A 16,114-nucleotide genomic window follows, 5' to 3' on the forward strand; every position below is an offset into this window, starting at 1 on the left:
AAGTTGCTTTAATAAGCAATAATTAAACCTTTTCAAAACTTGCAGTAACTTGTTTTTAAAACTACAGTAGTAAAGATTGAGGTATAAACTTTTCACAAAATATACTTAGTTTTTTTGGTGTTGTCCACTGAAAATGTCTTTCTTGTATGTGCAAGAACTTCTAATAGCCAATTCCTTTTTTACTTTCTTCACCTTTGTTTGCAGTGAATGTTCTTTAGGGTCCAGATTCTGGTTGTAAACGCAAGTCCTTTACAATGCTATATTTACTTTCTTCCTGTAAGGGGAGACGGGGGAGGGGACAGTGGGTGAGTCTTTTATAACTGAGTTGCAACAGCAAGTCTTTTAAAGGGGAAATATCCTAACAGGCTGACCTTCTCTGTGTATAGTTAAGCTAGGTAGACTTTAGGTAGTAAACACTGGGCACTCCCTTGTGTTGGCCATTAACTTTCCCATCTCAAAGTGGCTGTCTCACTGGTGGCAATGTCAGTGGCAGCAGCCAGTGTCTGGGCAGTGAAGGCCAAGGGTAATCAGTTACCAGATATGTCCTCCTGTCCCTTGCTGATCCAAAGGATCAGCTTGAGCATGTTGGTTTACCTGCTGGGCAGTAGGGGTAGACTGCAGTTATCCCGTAGAGATGAGATCGCTGCTCTGGGAGATACTCATCAGTGAACTGGCCACTGTCTCTGTTGACGGATATAACACCATCTCTGGTAACAAAGGAAGAGTGAGGTCATGGGATTTAAGGTTGGACAGAAAACATCAATTTCAATAGAGAATAATCTCTGCAGCCCTCTAGAATACATTTTTAAATGAATGCAATGAAATGCTTTGACTCCTTTAGATTCAGAAGATTTGTCTATAGCAGAGGTTCTTAAAAAGTGGTCCTCAGACCAGCGTCATCTGGGAAACTTGGTAGAATTGTGAATTTTTGGGCCTGAATCAGAAATTCTGGTATAGGACCCATAGTAGGTTTTAACAAGCCCTCACATGATTCTAATGCCATGCTTACATTTGAGAACTACCTATCCAAATCAGTGCTTCTCAAGCCTAGTTGCGTGTTGGAATCACGTGAGGATCTATAAATACTGATGCCCAGGCCTCTTGCTAGACCAATTAAATCAAAATTACAGGGTATAGGGTAAAATGATTTAGACACTACAGGCAGGGGTGGGCAAAAGTAGGTTTACCCTGCTATTGTGACAGTCTTTTGAGTTAAAGCTATTACAATCATAATCTGGAACTAAGAAGTTCCAGCCAAACATGGAGGTATAGGTGGAAACACTTTGCTTCTTTGCACAACCACAAGGAGGATAACAACCAATCTAAAATCAGTAAACCACCAGAAGTGCCAGAAAATCAAACTGCATGGAACTCCAACAACCAAGGAATTCAATAGTCAACCAGGCCAGTAAGACAGGCAGATGGAGAGAACCCGTGATGGCAGACTGTGCGAGCAGGGCTAGCTGAGAGAACCCCTGTGAGGCGGTGGATGGTGCAGATGGGGTTGACTGAACAGGAAACAGAGACTCTGAGCTGACTGTGGACTACAGCAGGGGTTGCTGCAGTGGGAGGAAACACCCAGTCTTGTGTACATGAGTTCATTGGAAAGTGGGGCTAAAGACAAGCAGGTGAACTGCATTGTTCCCTCTCAGGCCCCTCCCCCACAGGCAGTAGCAACCTGGTGCAGCAAGGAGGGTTGAATGCCCAGGTGAATACCTAAGGCCAGTCTCTTACAACTTATTTAATGGGTATGTGGAGACAGAAATATGGCCCAAATGAAAGAACAGAGCAAAACTCCAGAAAGAGCTAAGTGACGAGATAGCCAACCTATCTGATGAAAGATACACAAATAAAAGATAAAGTGAAATAAAGCAAAAAATTCAGGGAAACAACAGTGACAGGAAGGGAAACAGGACTCAAAGCAATGATTTGGGACAAAAGGAAGAAATAAACATCCAACCAGAACAGAATGAAGAGACAAATTGAAAATGAAGAGAAGCTTAGGAACCTCTGGGACAACTTTAAACATTCCAATATCCAAATTATAGGGGTGCCAGGAGGAGAAGAACAAGAGCAAGAAATGGAAAACTTACTTGAACAAATAATGGAGGAAAACTTCCCCAGTCTTGTGAAGGAAATAGACTTCCAGGAAGCCCAGAGTCCCAAGAAGTTGAACCCAAAGAGGAACATACTAAGGCACATCATCATTAAGTTACCCAAGATTAAAGATAAAGAATTTTAAAAGCAACGGGAGGAAAGGAGCGAGTTACCTATAAAGGAGAGTGCCCATAAGGCTATCAGATGATTTCTCCAAAGGAACCTTGCAGGCAAGAAGGGTCTGGAAAGAAGTATTTGAAGTCATGAAAGGCAAGGACCTACATCCAAGATTACTTTATCCAGCAAAGCTATCATTTAGAATGGAAGAGCAAATAAAGTGCTTCCCAGAGGTCAAGTTAAAGGAGTTCATCATCACCAAGCCCTTATTTATTATATGAAATGTTAAAGGGACTCATCTAAGAAATTGAAGAAGATCAAAAACTATGAACAATAAAATGACAACAAACTCACAACTGTCAACACATGAACCTAAAAAGAAAAACAATGAAAACAAAAACTAAGCAAACAACTAGGACAGGAACAGAATCAAAGAAATGGACATCACATGGAGGGTTTTCAGTGGGGAGGAGGAAGGGGGGAAAAGGTACAGGGAAAAAGAAGCATAATTGGTAGGCATAAGATGGGGAGAGGTCAAAAATGGTATAATAAACACAATTAAAAGAACTAATACGTACAACCCATGGACATGAACTAAGGGGGGATACTGGGGGGTTGGGGGTGCTAGGCAGAGGGGAGATAAGGTAGAAAAATTGGGAAAACTAATAGCATAATCAATAAAATATACTTTTAAAAAAGATTTTGAAAACTATGTCTTTTTGCATGCAAACAACTGTAAACCTACTTTTCCCAACTCATTTTTTTTTTTAATGCTTCCCAGTTCCTCCTTGGAAAACTGGTAGACAACTAATAAGTACACAATGTCATTTTTAAAAATCAATTCAAATCATATAACTAACATACTTCATGGTGCCCTTAAGCTTGTCTTATTCTCTGAAGATTGGATTTAGATGAAAGCTTCCTTTTTTGGGTAGTTTCTTAACCTAACAGCTCTGCCACATTTCAGCTTCATATGAGTACACCATTAAATATCTGGGTAATATTTGAATGATATCTACTAATGAAGAGATAACAAAATGAAAATTTCAGTAGAGGGCTTAATTACTAAAGTCACTGACATTTGGTAAAACAAATGTGTCCTCCAGAAGAGTGCCTTTTCGGGCTTATCCAGTATGTGTGGAGCTCACCTGCGCCAGTCCGTGTGGTAGAAGTGGTCTGCATAGCTAACAATGCTGAAAGGGTAGTTGAGGTTGTTTTGAATGACACGCCGTCCAGTTCCATCAGGTAATGTGCACTCCAGTTTTTTTGTTCCTTTGAAAACATCAAAAAGGGCAAGTGAGATACTTCCATACCATGGGGCAGGGGGGAACTTGCAAAAAATAATAGTGGCAGGTAGATTCTGTCTTAAAGAAAGAATAAGATACAGTTATCTTATTCCCATTGCAGTGATGCAAATTAAAAACAAAAAATTTTTGTTCTATTACCAGTCTTTAATTTGTTTAATAGCATTCTATTTTTTAATAGAGTTTAAACTCATAATTCTTTTTTGGAAGAAAGGATTTACACAAATCTGGCCAAGTTTCTCCCAAAGTAGGGCATTAAACTTTTTTCTAATTGATATAATTTCAAGTGTTAGGGGTATCAGACTCATTTTCACTGGGGGTCACATCAGCCTCGTGGTTGCCTTCAAAGGGCCAAATGTAATTTTAGGACTGTATAAATGTAATTACTCCTCAAACAGTTAAGTGAGAGCTCAGCCCTGCCACCGGGTAGAAACAAGGTGCCGGGTCAGATAAAACAAGGTGGAGGGCAGGATTCAGCCCACAGGCCTTGTGTTTGCCACCACGCTCATAAATGATGACATTTGGATAAATATGTGCCCTTTGTAAGTAATGTATAATAGCCAATGCTGCATTTTAACTAAAACCCTGTAAGTTTTTTAAAAATGCTGTATTTCTAGGTAGGAATAAAAAGTAAAGTGGCAACATGGCTCATATTTTTCAGTGCAAAGGAAGTCCATCGTGAAGATTTTGCAATAGCTAACTAAGTTAAAAATTTCCAAGTTTCACATTTCTTATGGAACCTGGATTCAAATTTCAAATACTTTAAAGAAATGTAACTTGTTTGGACAACTGGGTTATAATAGTGATCCATGTGCATTGTAGTCCTTTTTATTAGATTTTTAATTCTTCAAGAACAGCCTTTTTCACATTCTTTAGTTTATAACAAGATGTATAGCATCTTTTCAGTTGTGCTAATAGTGAAATCACACAACAGGAAAAGTTAGTGTACATACTGGCAACCCAAAGTTGCTACTGAAGGAAACCATGCTGCCACATCACTTACCAGAGAATTTCCTCGGCATAGTAACATACTGACTGCTGAACAGACATTTATAAATTTATAATACTGGCCAACGAAAAAACCACCTGCACCTCTTGTTCACTTATCTAAGTCTGCCCGTTCCAACAGTGGGTAATGTTTCTTTTTAACTTAAAAAGTATGCCAAGCAGTCATGTTGGGGAATGGCATCCAGTACAGAAATGAGTCGGATAATACTAGCCCTTGAACTTACTGGCCTAGTTCACATGCACACCCTAAAACACTAGGAAGTTCATTACAAAGTGTTCTTCTGAAGTTTATATACCAAAGTAGTTGATTATCTATGCTGTACCGTTACAAATTTAAGCCAGATGATCTAAAAGATGGGATTTGGTTTTGTTGCAAAATCTGTTGAGTGTTGGCACCATTGTAATGAAGTGTTTGTTTGCGTTCCACGAGTAGTATTACCTGCATCTGCCCAGCAGAGCAGTTTGGACAAGGGGTCAAAGGTTAAACCATTGGGTAGCCCAATGTCATGATTCACCAGAATTCTTCTGTTTTCTCCATCTAAAGATGACATTTCAATTTTAGGAGCTTCTCGATTCCAGTCTGTCCAGTACAAGTTGCTGTGGATAAATTAAATGGAATACAGAAAAATACATATTCCTCAATGTGTAGAAGAACTCAAATTTCAAAACCATCTTTGAGACTTTTCACTAAGTATTTCTGAGTCAAAAAACACTTCACTGAAATTTAAGCTGAATGTTTTCTTTACTGCTTGAAGGGTTTTTCTGGAATTTCATTTGGTAGAAGCCCCGTTAAGTATGGCGAGAGTTTGTCAAGGTATAAATCCTCCCTGGTTCTAACAAGTACTGAGACGTCGACCAAGTTATGTGTCCCAGCTGATGCCCTTAGCAATTATGGACAGGGAACATTTTATTCTTGATTTTTGCTGCAATGAAAGTGAGGCCTGAGAAAGAAAATGCTGGGTGTGTGTGTTTTGATTACTCTCACCAATTAATGACACACCCTACTGTGGTTTTCACACTATGACCTCCTAATATGTTGCTGAAGGAGACCCACTTCATTCCTGTTCAAGTGTTAACCTCAGACAGGACATACCTCATCTGATAAAAAGTAGAACAGTGCCTTACACCTAGTAGATCCTCAATAAATACTGTTAAATTAATGCATTTGAGCTTTTCTGCTTTTTGTTCTGACCCTCCCCACACCACATTAAACTCCAAGCACTTTAAGTCAGAATCTGCAGGTAATGGAGAATTAGGGAACCCCAGCTGACCCTTGGATGGGATCCACAGCGATGGCTCGGGGGTTCACCAGGTCTGTGTGGAAGAGAGCCTTGCGCTCAGAACCGTCCAGCTTGGCCCTCTCTATCTTATCCAGGCCACTGTCCGTCCAGTACATCGTTCTACGAAAGTGGTCAATGGCAAGTCCTTCAGGGCTTATCAGACCTGGAAATTAAACAAAGGCAGGACTGGAGCAGAGGGATTTATGTTTGAACAGTTAAAAAAAAAAATGAAGTCCTGAGAGTCTAAGTGGGAAGAATCGGGTTAATGGAGGAACAAATTTTTTTTTTAACTTTTCCTGCCACCTCTAGTTTTCTCTAGACCAGTGATGTTCATCCTTTTTCACCTCATGACACACATCAACTACTACAATTCTGCGGCACACCAAAAAATATATTTTTGCCGATCTGACCCCCCCCCAAAAAGTATAATTTTGATTCATTCACATTGGACAGCTATTGTGTTGGCTATTGTCATTTTTCATTTGACAGTCTAAGGGAAAAGACGTCAGTGCCCCTGACTAAATAGTCAGGTATTATACGTTTTAAAAATTCTTGCAACCCAACCTGAAGGCCCCAGGCATCCGCAGCGCTGTGTTGGCCACATCAACGATGGCCACATCCTTCATTCTACTGTGAGCCCTTTCCATTGAATTCACAATAGAAAGGGCCCATGTAAGAATCAACTTCTCATTGCTTCTGTGTTTGTTTATAGAGAGGCTGTTTTTGTACAGCTAAAAAAAAAAGTGATGTACAGAAAGAACTTAACCCCTGCTCCTGTCACATGAAAATAGAGGGGAGACCTTGGCATAAAACAGGCAAGCATCTTGGACTTAGTAGACGCAAGTGAAATGTAAATTGTGTCTTCTGGGTGAAGCTGCTGACCTGAGGTAATGATTGTCTCAGGCTCTGCTCCCGGTTCCAGACTGGCACGGCTAATCGTCCGTCCAGCGACATCTGTCCAGTACACCTTCCTCTCCCGGCAGTCGTAGTCAATTCCCACAACTATGGAGCCCTGTGTTGATGAGCACACGGAATTGGAAGAATTAGGACTCTCACATTCCCTGAGTGCATGCTCAGCTGCCTCGCTCACGCATGGCTGCTGTGAACAACTCCACACCGAAGTCTTATGGGCAGCCAAGCTGAGTGGTTAGACACGTAGGCTATGGAGTCTGACTTCTTGGAATCAAGGCCAGCCAGGCTTCGCCACTTAACTAGCTATGGGACTGGTACCTGAGCTTGCTGTGTCTTGGTTTCCTCATTTCTAAAATGAAGATAACAGTACCTACACTTCATTTGTCTGCTATAAAAATGAATACCATAAATGCTTACAAAGTGTCCTACTATGTAATTAATATGCAGTAAGCCCTCAATAAGCATTGTTACTTTTGGCATTAAAAACAAAAGTGAATTCATGAAAAAAGCCCATTCATTGATAGACAAATGTTCATCTTGGGGCAGTAAGGCCTTAATATTTTACTGGGTAAAAATTGTGACTCCTTTAAAATGTTACCAGCACTTTTTGAATGAGCCTTTCTAGAATTTGCCAACATAAAATCTCTCCCCTGCCCTGAGATATGAGTGAGATCTTTCCCCTAGGTGAGATGCAATCACCCTTACCCCCATCTCTGCCCTCATTGCAAAGCAGGTCATTGGTTGTACTCCTAGATAAAAGATGGTTTGAGGGGTTAAGGAACTGGGGAATGGCAGTCACCCAGCTTCTGGATAGGAAGGTTTCCCTGTTCCTTATTTCTAAATAACTTGCAAAGTCTCGTTTAAAATGCTGAGTCAGTGATGTTCCTTTCCAAATCTCTTCAAATAGTACTTGCTTCATTCAATTTTCAGCCCAGATTCCTGCTTTGAGAAGCCCAGCAGATGTGCAAAGCCAACATCTAGGGGCCATCTGGCTGTCCCTGAGGTCATGCCAGCTCCTGCTTGCCTAACCAAGCCTGGGGCTGGCCTGCCTTACGCCTCTGGGAGAGGAGTCAGTACAAGAAACACTGTACAAGCAGGATTTTGGCTCCTGTGGAAAAGTGAACAGTTTATAAAGAGCGTAGGGTCTGAAGGTAAAGTACAGTTTTACAGGCAAGAAGAGGCTGGAAAGAAATATTCCAAGTCATGAAAGACAAGGACCTACATCCCAGATTGCTCTATCCAGCAAAGCTCTCATTTAGAATGGAAGGGCAGATAAAGTGCTTCTCAGATAAGGTCAAGTTAAAGGAGTTCATCATCACCAAGCCCTTATTTTATGAAATGCTAAAAGGACTTATCTAAGAAAAGAAGATAAGGAAAAAACATGTCTAGTAAAAGGACAGCAAACTCACAATTATTAACAACCACACCTAAAGCAAAACCAAAAGAAACTAAGCAAACAACTAGAACAGAAACAGAACCACAGAAATGGAGATCACATGGAGGGTTAGCAACAGGGGGGTGGGAGGAGGAGAGAGGGGGAAAAGGTACAGAGAATAAGTAGCATAGAATGTAGGTTGAAAATAGGGGGAGGGCAAGAATAGTACGGGAAATGTAGAAGCTAAAGAACTCATAAGTATGACTCATGGACAGGAACTAAAGGGGGGGAATGTGGGTGGGAGAGGGAGTACAGGGTGGAGGGGAGAGAAGGGGGGAAATGGGACAACTGTAATAGCATAATCAATAAAATATATTTTAAAAAAAACTAAACAGTATCTGTCTCAGGCAAGAATGCACATCATATGGGCTTCCACTAACCCAGGGAGTCATGGGATCCATTAACCCATGTAATGACTTCAAAATTACTCAGGAAAAAAAGTCCCAGTTTAAGTAAATTCCCCCACAGTGTACCTATAGCCCATGTTCCATTTCTGCTCCAGTTCCACCACCACCCTGTCCTCATGAGAGTCAAGTTCAGAAATGCAGTGAAGCCATTTGATGTGGCTAGGATTAAATAGTCGTTTAGCTTGTGATAACTTCTGAGTTCCAAGCTCTTTTACTGAAACTTTTATAAAAAGAGCATGCTAGTGTTTGCTTAGAAAACACACACAGAAACTAAAATCTTTAAAAAAAGAAAAAAAGGAAAGGGCATATTTTTTCTGAACACTGGTTGCTTCTAAACTTTTTTGGAACCAGATAAGGAGTTAGTGCATCAACAGTAGTAAATGTAAACATGGACACTGCCATTCTTTCCCATAGGTAAGCAAGTACCTGGAGCATAAAGTTTAGAAATGGAACCAGACCATTTTCCATTATAAGTGTCACTGTCTTTCTGGTGAACTCCCTTCCCTTTTCTTCATTTTAGAGAAGAAATCTCTCCTCCAAAATGGAGTGCCTTGACAATAGGGAGGCTGCTGGCTCAGGAAGCTGCAAGCATCCCCTAGGGAAAGCTCCATCCACTCCTGTTCCAGCATCACACTCTCCCCAGATCTTCATCTATGAAGGAACCAGAGAAGTTGAGAAAAGAACCACCATGGGAGGGGAGAGGGCTGCCACAATGAGGCATTGTAGGGTTTCCATTTGGGGTTCTCCACGGACCACAGAAACCACACCCTGCAGCTATTCCAGTCCTTGCATTTCTGGGTCTCTGGAAATGTCTGGGCACTGAAAGAACCCTGGGGACTCGGGTTAAGAGTCTGTCGGTTTTCCCTTGGATCACCATATTGTCTCAGCATCCTGCCAACCCTGAAATGCCCCATATCCTTGCCACATATCTGAAACCCCACGAACCAATGAGGCTGCAGCCTTGGTTGGTCAGAGTCTGAGTGACACAGCCGCACTTTTTGTGGTGCTGGTGCCAGGCCCATGGAGACAGACTGCAGCCCAGAAATCCTTCAGAACCTCCCTCCATGTCAGGCCCTTCAGATCTGACCCCGTGCAGCTCCGCCCCCACAGGAGAAAGCCACTTTACATGCAGTGACAGCAGAGTCTTGGCTGTGTCCTTCTGAAGCCTGGTACCATTGAGGGGCAAGGAGCCAATTTGCTGGCCCTGGGCGTAGATCAGGAAGGTGCCCACGGACGGAGGGGTCACATCAGGCCGGGGCGCGGGCCAGACCGAGGGTGGAGCAACCGTGGGTATACCTGCCGTGGGAAAGAGGAGGTCGGCGTGAGGAGCAGAGAGGAAAGGAAACAAGGGTGGGTAGGGAGAGAGGAAAAGTTATTTTCCCACAGACCAGAGCCTCCAAAAACATCAAAAGTTCTTAAACCTAGACAGATGTGCACCAGATGTTCCTTTAAATTCTAATTTCTAGGTTTTTTTCAAGGATCAATTATGTAAATCACTGCCAATTAGTAAGGAGGAAAACAACACATTTCCTTCAGAACAAAGCAGGTTTGGGGTGTTTTTTCTTTTTAAGGGGAAAAAACCAGGGCCAGTGTTGTCAGCCTCTCTTTGGGGCCCCAGGGTGACACACGTCCCCTTTCACCCTGGGCTGGGGAAGGGGAGTCACTGCATGCTGAACTGAGTTCCAGATGTTCTAATTACAGAAACTGCTAATGACAAAACCAAACATTAAATCCAAATTGGGATCTCGGGTGGATCAGATTATAAATCCACACAGCACAGCAGTGACTTTTTTCACTGGATCTGTTGGCCCTTGTTTGCCCATCTTCATGCACCGCCTCCCTGCAGAGAAACCTCAGATGCAGCTGAGGCGAGTGAGAGCCGCCCCTGGGTGCTTACATGCGGGAGTGACGCCTGTCTGGGAGCGGGTGCCCTCCACCTCTCTGCCGTCTTTGTCCACACACCAGCAGAAGTCACTCTTCCCGTGGCACTGCATGGGGATGAAGTGGCCCAGGTTGTCGCACTGGGGCACGTACTGGTCGTCCCTGGGCGCGCCACCATAGTGCTCCAGCAGGCTTTCCCTCCAGCGCTCACAGACCGTCGGGGCCCTCTGGGTGGGCGCTGAGCAGATGGGACAAAAAAAAGCCTTTGATTGTAAGCCAAGGACAGAGTGCAGCATGTAGCTCAAGATCCCCACACCTGGCCTCCTGGCCCTCATCCTCGTGTGCATTAGCGAGGCCTTGGCCAAGCCCCTGAGCACTGGACCAGGGCAGTAAAGCTCCACAGGAATCAGGAAAAGCAGGTCATCTTGATGCTCTGTCTTCCCAGGCCAGAAGCACCTGCCACCAAGGCCCCACCACATGAGGAAAGAACAAGGAGATGAGATCAGGGGCACAGGGCTCACTCGCCCTGGGAAGGGGGACAATCTCTTCCAGAAGGGACAGGCCCACACAGACACTCTGCCCAGGCCCAGGGCCTCGGCTCACAGAACACTTGTGGGGCACAATGGCCGACGTGATGCCCAAAGCCAGTATGTATTCTTTCTCGCTTGCTTCAACTCTAGGACTTGCGTCTGAGGGTTATCTTATGGCTGACTGGCTACTGTTTGTCTTAGAAAGCATTAATGAATGTCTGACTTGTGTGGGCCTCGGTGTCTGTCCATTGGAAGACTATATTGTGTGAAAGTGTAACTTACTGTAATCAGTGTATGGGAGCATGGCAGCGGTGGTGACACTCCAGTTCCTAGTAGTCCTCTGGCCACACTGCCTGGGATTACCTCAAAGCTGAACCTTTTTCTGTGGGCTTCACCTTGCCACCATGTTGCCCTGTCTCCTTTCTCCAGCATCCTCCCCCACTTCCCTCCCTCCTAGTTCACCACCATGCTTGAACACACTCCCAATACCTTCTCCTGCAGGGCAGTTTCTCTGCCTGCAATTCTCCCAGGCTGCTTTGACGGGGCCACCATGGCCCTGTTTCAGAGCAGCAGATCTCTGAGAGAACTCTATCATCACCACCGAAATAACTTACAGCCATCTATGGTAGGATCTCCTGCAGGAACTGAAGTAGAAAGTACTTCCCTTTTATTTCCTGCCACTCAAAGCCTACAGTGTGTAGAATCGTCCAGCCAAGTACCTACTTGATACCACTGTTTGGATGAGTAACAGAGTCTCAGAGGAGAACTAACAAAAATGGCCCCTGGACTTCTCCTTATTAGTAAATCACAGCTCCATCTTTCCATTGCTCAGATCCAATCATCCTAGACTCCTTTCTTCCTCTCACTTACCATATGTCAAGAAATGTCAGCAGTACCTTCAAAACACACTCAGAGTATCTAGTCGCCTCACCCAACCCTGCCATCCTGGTCAAAGGCCCATCGCCTCTTGCCAGGATTACTACAGTAGCCTTCTCACTGGTTTCCCCGCTCCTGCTTCCCTACTCCTGCTTCCCTGCTCCTTAACATAAACTCAGCCAGCAGCCAGAAAGAGTCCCTTTAAAACCCAGTCATTTCATGTCATTCCTTTGATCAAAACCTCCAACAGCTTCAAAGAACCAAGTTGGAAATACTACAGTTGGGCTCCAGCACCTACCATTCCTCTGGGAAAGCAGGAACATGGTGACTAAGATCCGCAGGGCTCAAACCCAACTAGCTCCACTATAAGACTCACCCAAGTTGGGGGAAGCGGATGCTCTTCAGGTTGTCTCCACGGCTCATGACCCATGGGAAGCACATGTTGAGACCTCATGGAGAAGGGAAGACTCTGATTTCCTCACCCAGGTGTGTCTCAATGAACCCAGAGAGGGAAATGCCACTTTCTTCAAATACATGCTGTCCATCACAAGGGTGGGAGAGGGGGGTTGTTCCCTGGAGAAGTGCCCAGCACTGCCACAGGTCCACATTCCAAACTTGGAGAACCCATTCTTGGTTCGGGGGACCACCCAATGAGGAGCATCTCTTTGTTTGGAATGAGGACACCCAGCACAGTCAGCTTCTGGTAAATGGGTGCCATACCTCACTCAACATGTGGGCAGCCCTCTCGTTCCTTACTATTTGCAGCTCCTTTCCAATCCAACCATGGGATTCTTTTTCTTCTGTTTCTGGTTGGCCAGGTTTTAAATATCTTGAAATCATGGCCAGAAAGTGTTCTCTCCTCCTTCAAGCTGACCTCATTATGCAGATGAGACTAGTCAGACACGGCAGCCAGAGGGAGGTCTCGGTCATGGGCAGAGTCTGCCCCAGAGGGCATGACCCTCTCTTAGTCATCAACTTCCCATTCTGTTGGCTCCCTTTTGAATCGCTATCCCTAACACATGCTTGTCATCATAAACAATAGAATTCTGAACCATTCTCCTAAGGAACCTCCCAACCATCTGATTTCTTCAAATCCCAGCTGGAGTTAGAACTAAGGTTTTTAAAACAGTAGGCATGAGTTTCTCTGTATTCACTTTTTGAGGGGTGGGGAGGATCTGCAAAATCTTTTCCTTAAAATAGGGACAGAGAATAGGAACTAGGAGTGTCATTGTAGAAACATGGGCGGCTAGATTAAGCATTACCAATTTTTACCTACATGAGTCTTAGAATCACTGATGTCCTGGCCATAACAATTAATATTATTAAAGGGATCAAAACTGGTGGTAATAAAAAGCCAAGGCTAGTATTTATGAAACCCTTTTCAATACTAAAAATGGATCTTTGAATAGCAAGCCCATTGACACAGAAATTATTTTGGTGAAAGTGGCATCATACCAATCCTACATGCTTCATGATAAAGTTCTTCTGTATTTTTTTTAAAGTTCTTTCCATCTCTGAACAGTTCAGCGGGGAGCAGAAGCCTGCCTTGGCGACCTGTGGTTGGCACAAACTGAGCACTCACTCGATAGCCTTGCCCCATCAGGGTGGGGAGTGCTCAGATGACAACAGGCACGTCTGTCGTCAGCGTCTAGGATCACATGGGCTACCCAGACAGGTTCCTGCTTCCCTTCTGAAGGCAGCTGGGACAAGGGTGTCCCCCACAGACATGCTGGGCTGGCCAGACAGGGCTGGGTTGTTAGCTTCAGGCAAACTAGCTGGACCCACCCACCAGTGACATACTTCTTCTTCCTAAGGGTATTAAAACAACCTTCAGACAGTTTCCTGCAATTCAGAAGGCAATGTTAAGTGATATAAAGTTACATGGGAAGGCAGTTTTTCTTTTAGACAAAAGCCGGTCTGGCTAGATCCTCTAGCTCTAATATCTCAAAGCTGCCCTAGCAGGTCTAGGGCAGTGGCCTCAGCCGTACCTACACACTCAACCTCAACTTCTAGTCCTGTACTAGACAAGGGTCTAGGAGGCTGGAGTACAATGCATGGCAGTGATCTCACATGTCACATGTGCATGTCTCTATGTCCCTGTAATGTGAATGTGCATGTAGGTGTGCACATCATTCAAGTTTTCCTAGGAGGAAGAGGATGGTGCTCAGTCCTGAGTCTGCATGGTCTGGGCAGGGGTTATAATCTACCCCACAGCCCATGCCATTCTGCTTCACAAGTGCCAGGCCTAACCAGGCACAAGGTTTCTTTCTAGATTGGCTCACCTGGTGGCCCGCAGTGAGGCGGATTAGAGCCGGGTGGTGTCCGGGTACCAGGGACTTCGTGACCATCGGGGCTCACGCACCAGCAGAAGCCGGTGCCGCCATGACACTGCAGCGGCAGGAAGTGGCCCTGCTCGTCGCACTGGGGGATGTGGACCCTGGCACCAGGGTAGGCATGCTGAGCCTGGGCGTCGCGCTGCTGACGTTCACAGGTTGTCAGTCCTGACGTGGTGTCTTCCAGGGCAGGGGCAGAGGAGACACAAAGCAGGGACAGAAGGCATTGCAACCCAGACAGTATTACAAACCAACCTCAAGGTCTCTTGTCTGAGGTTTTTTCTTCTATAATTGGAAGGCTGCATAATGTGAGGAAAATAGCAAATTACTGGCATTTTGGAGTTCTGTGTTCTTATTTTAGCTATGCTACTAACTACCTAATATCTTCCCAGTTCTCACAGTTTACCCAATAAGTTCCTGGGCAGACTATACTGTAAAACAGCCCCTCCCTTCAGCCCTCCAGCTCCTGTTGCTATCTGAATAAAATGAAGAACAAGTATGCCTTCCGTCCAAACACCCCACAAGACTCTGGAGAAAAGAAGTCAAGCTCTGTTCATCCCCTGCAGTCCAGAGTTTCAGTCTGAGAAGCTCCAGGTTAACAGCTGTCACTAGATTGCACCATGCTGCCCAACTTCTAGAGCAGTCCCATGGGAGCTTGCTCCCCACTCACCAGTGCACATGACTCCTGCTGAGTAAACTTAAGCTCAACGCTTCTTCTAAATTGCACTTATCGAGGCAAAGAAGATCACTAGGGCAATTACCCAGGACTGCTACTAGGTAGGACAATAGATGGGTCACATTCTGGGCCTCCCAGAAAGCCAAGAGACAATGAACTCTCAGAAACCCAAGCAGCTGGTGGTAACTGAGGGAAAGATCCAGAGCCTGGAGATCTACTAACTATGGCCTTAGACCTGGATAAATCGAGAGTGGGCTGAAGTGCTGTAGAAAAATCCTGTATTTTGCCATGTATAACACATACTTTGTACCCAAATTTTTGTGGGAAAAATAAGGATGCACATTATGCATGGGTATAATAACCCAGTGTATCATACGCACAAAACCATGGGTGTGCATTATACACAGGAGTGAGGAGTTGGGAGTTCTTGGTGCCCAATCTGACCTCCAAACCTTACCAGGTGTGCACTGAAGTCCATCCCCATGGTAGCCAGGTGGGCAGCGGCAGGAGAAGGAGCCGGGGGTATTGTAGCAGGTAGCCGAAGGGTGACATCTGTTTTCCAAGCATTCATCAACATCTGCAGAGGTCAGAGCAGGGACAGAGTGGGGGGGAGGGGCAGGACAGCATGACTTCACTGCACTCAGTCTGTGCTCTACCTGGCCTTTAGTACCAAAGATCAACAGTGAGGGGTCAACTTCAGAAGACCTTTGGGCAGGAGCAGATATACGACACCCAAAGGCAAGCCTAACCGCACATGGTCGGGGTCGTGTGAGTTAATCCATTAGGGTGTTCAGTGTAGAAATCAAATGTGTGGTCACTTGAAAAACAGAGCCTGCAATACATTTCCCAGGCAGCTTCCATCTACAGGGAAGTCCAGGAAGTTATTACCTAGGCGCTAACCTTTAGACCATAAATTATATTCCCTTCCTTTCAGTAACGATACAATAAATATACGTAACAATAGCTTTTCCCTTTCGGTTGTTGGCTCCGTCTCCCAATGGCACTGACTGACAGCTGCAGAGAAGCCCGGTGAGGCCCCAGATACTTTTTCAGCTAAGAAGCACTAATCTAAGAAGTCTTGCTTAATCCCAGAGCTACAGTCTAGGATGCCCAGTTCATCAGCAACTTTCCTTGCTTTCTATTTTTAGAAGAAATAGAATAGTGTAAGAAAACTATTACCAGAGGTTTTGAAACAACACATAAAAAAATTTAAGTTTATCAGGTTTGTAGCGCAAACAATTCAGGAACCCTGCCTCCC

At 44.6% G+C, this 16,114-nt stretch overlaps 1 protein-coding gene across 1 annotated transcript in view; it reads right to left on the reverse strand.

Moving 5' to 3' along the window:
• Positions 1–58: 58 nt before the first annotated feature.
• NID2 (nidogen 2) overlaps positions 59–16,114 on the reverse strand; it is a 56,925-nt gene continuing 40,869 nt past the window's right edge. The window contains exons 10-19 of the mRNA XM_036010031.1: positions 15,314–15,433; positions 14,130–14,360; positions 10,458–10,679; positions 9,687–9,856; positions 6,689–6,818; positions 5,798–5,969; positions 4,966–5,123; positions 3,363–3,486; positions 595–707; positions 59–274 (exon numbers count right to left, since the gene is read on the reverse strand). Of these exons, the coding sequence (XP_035865924.1) occupies positions 264–274; positions 595–707; positions 3,363–3,486; positions 4,966–5,123; positions 5,798–5,969; positions 6,689–6,818; positions 9,687–9,856; positions 10,458–10,679; positions 14,130–14,360; positions 15,314–15,433 (1,451 nt within the window). The 3' untranslated portion in view covers positions 59–263. The remainder of the gene's footprint in view (positions 275–594; positions 708–3,362; positions 3,487–4,965; positions 5,124–5,797; positions 5,970–6,688; positions 6,819–9,686; positions 9,857–10,457; positions 10,680–14,129; positions 14,361–15,313; positions 15,434–16,114) is intronic.

Source organism: Phyllostomus discolor, chromosome 1, assembly GCF_004126475.2.
Source record: "Phyllostomus discolor isolate MPI-MPIP mPhyDis1 chromosome 1, mPhyDis1.pri.v3, whole genome shotgun sequence".
NCBI classification, from domain to species: domain Eukaryota; kingdom Metazoa; phylum Chordata; class Mammalia; order Chiroptera; family Phyllostomidae; genus Phyllostomus; species Phyllostomus discolor.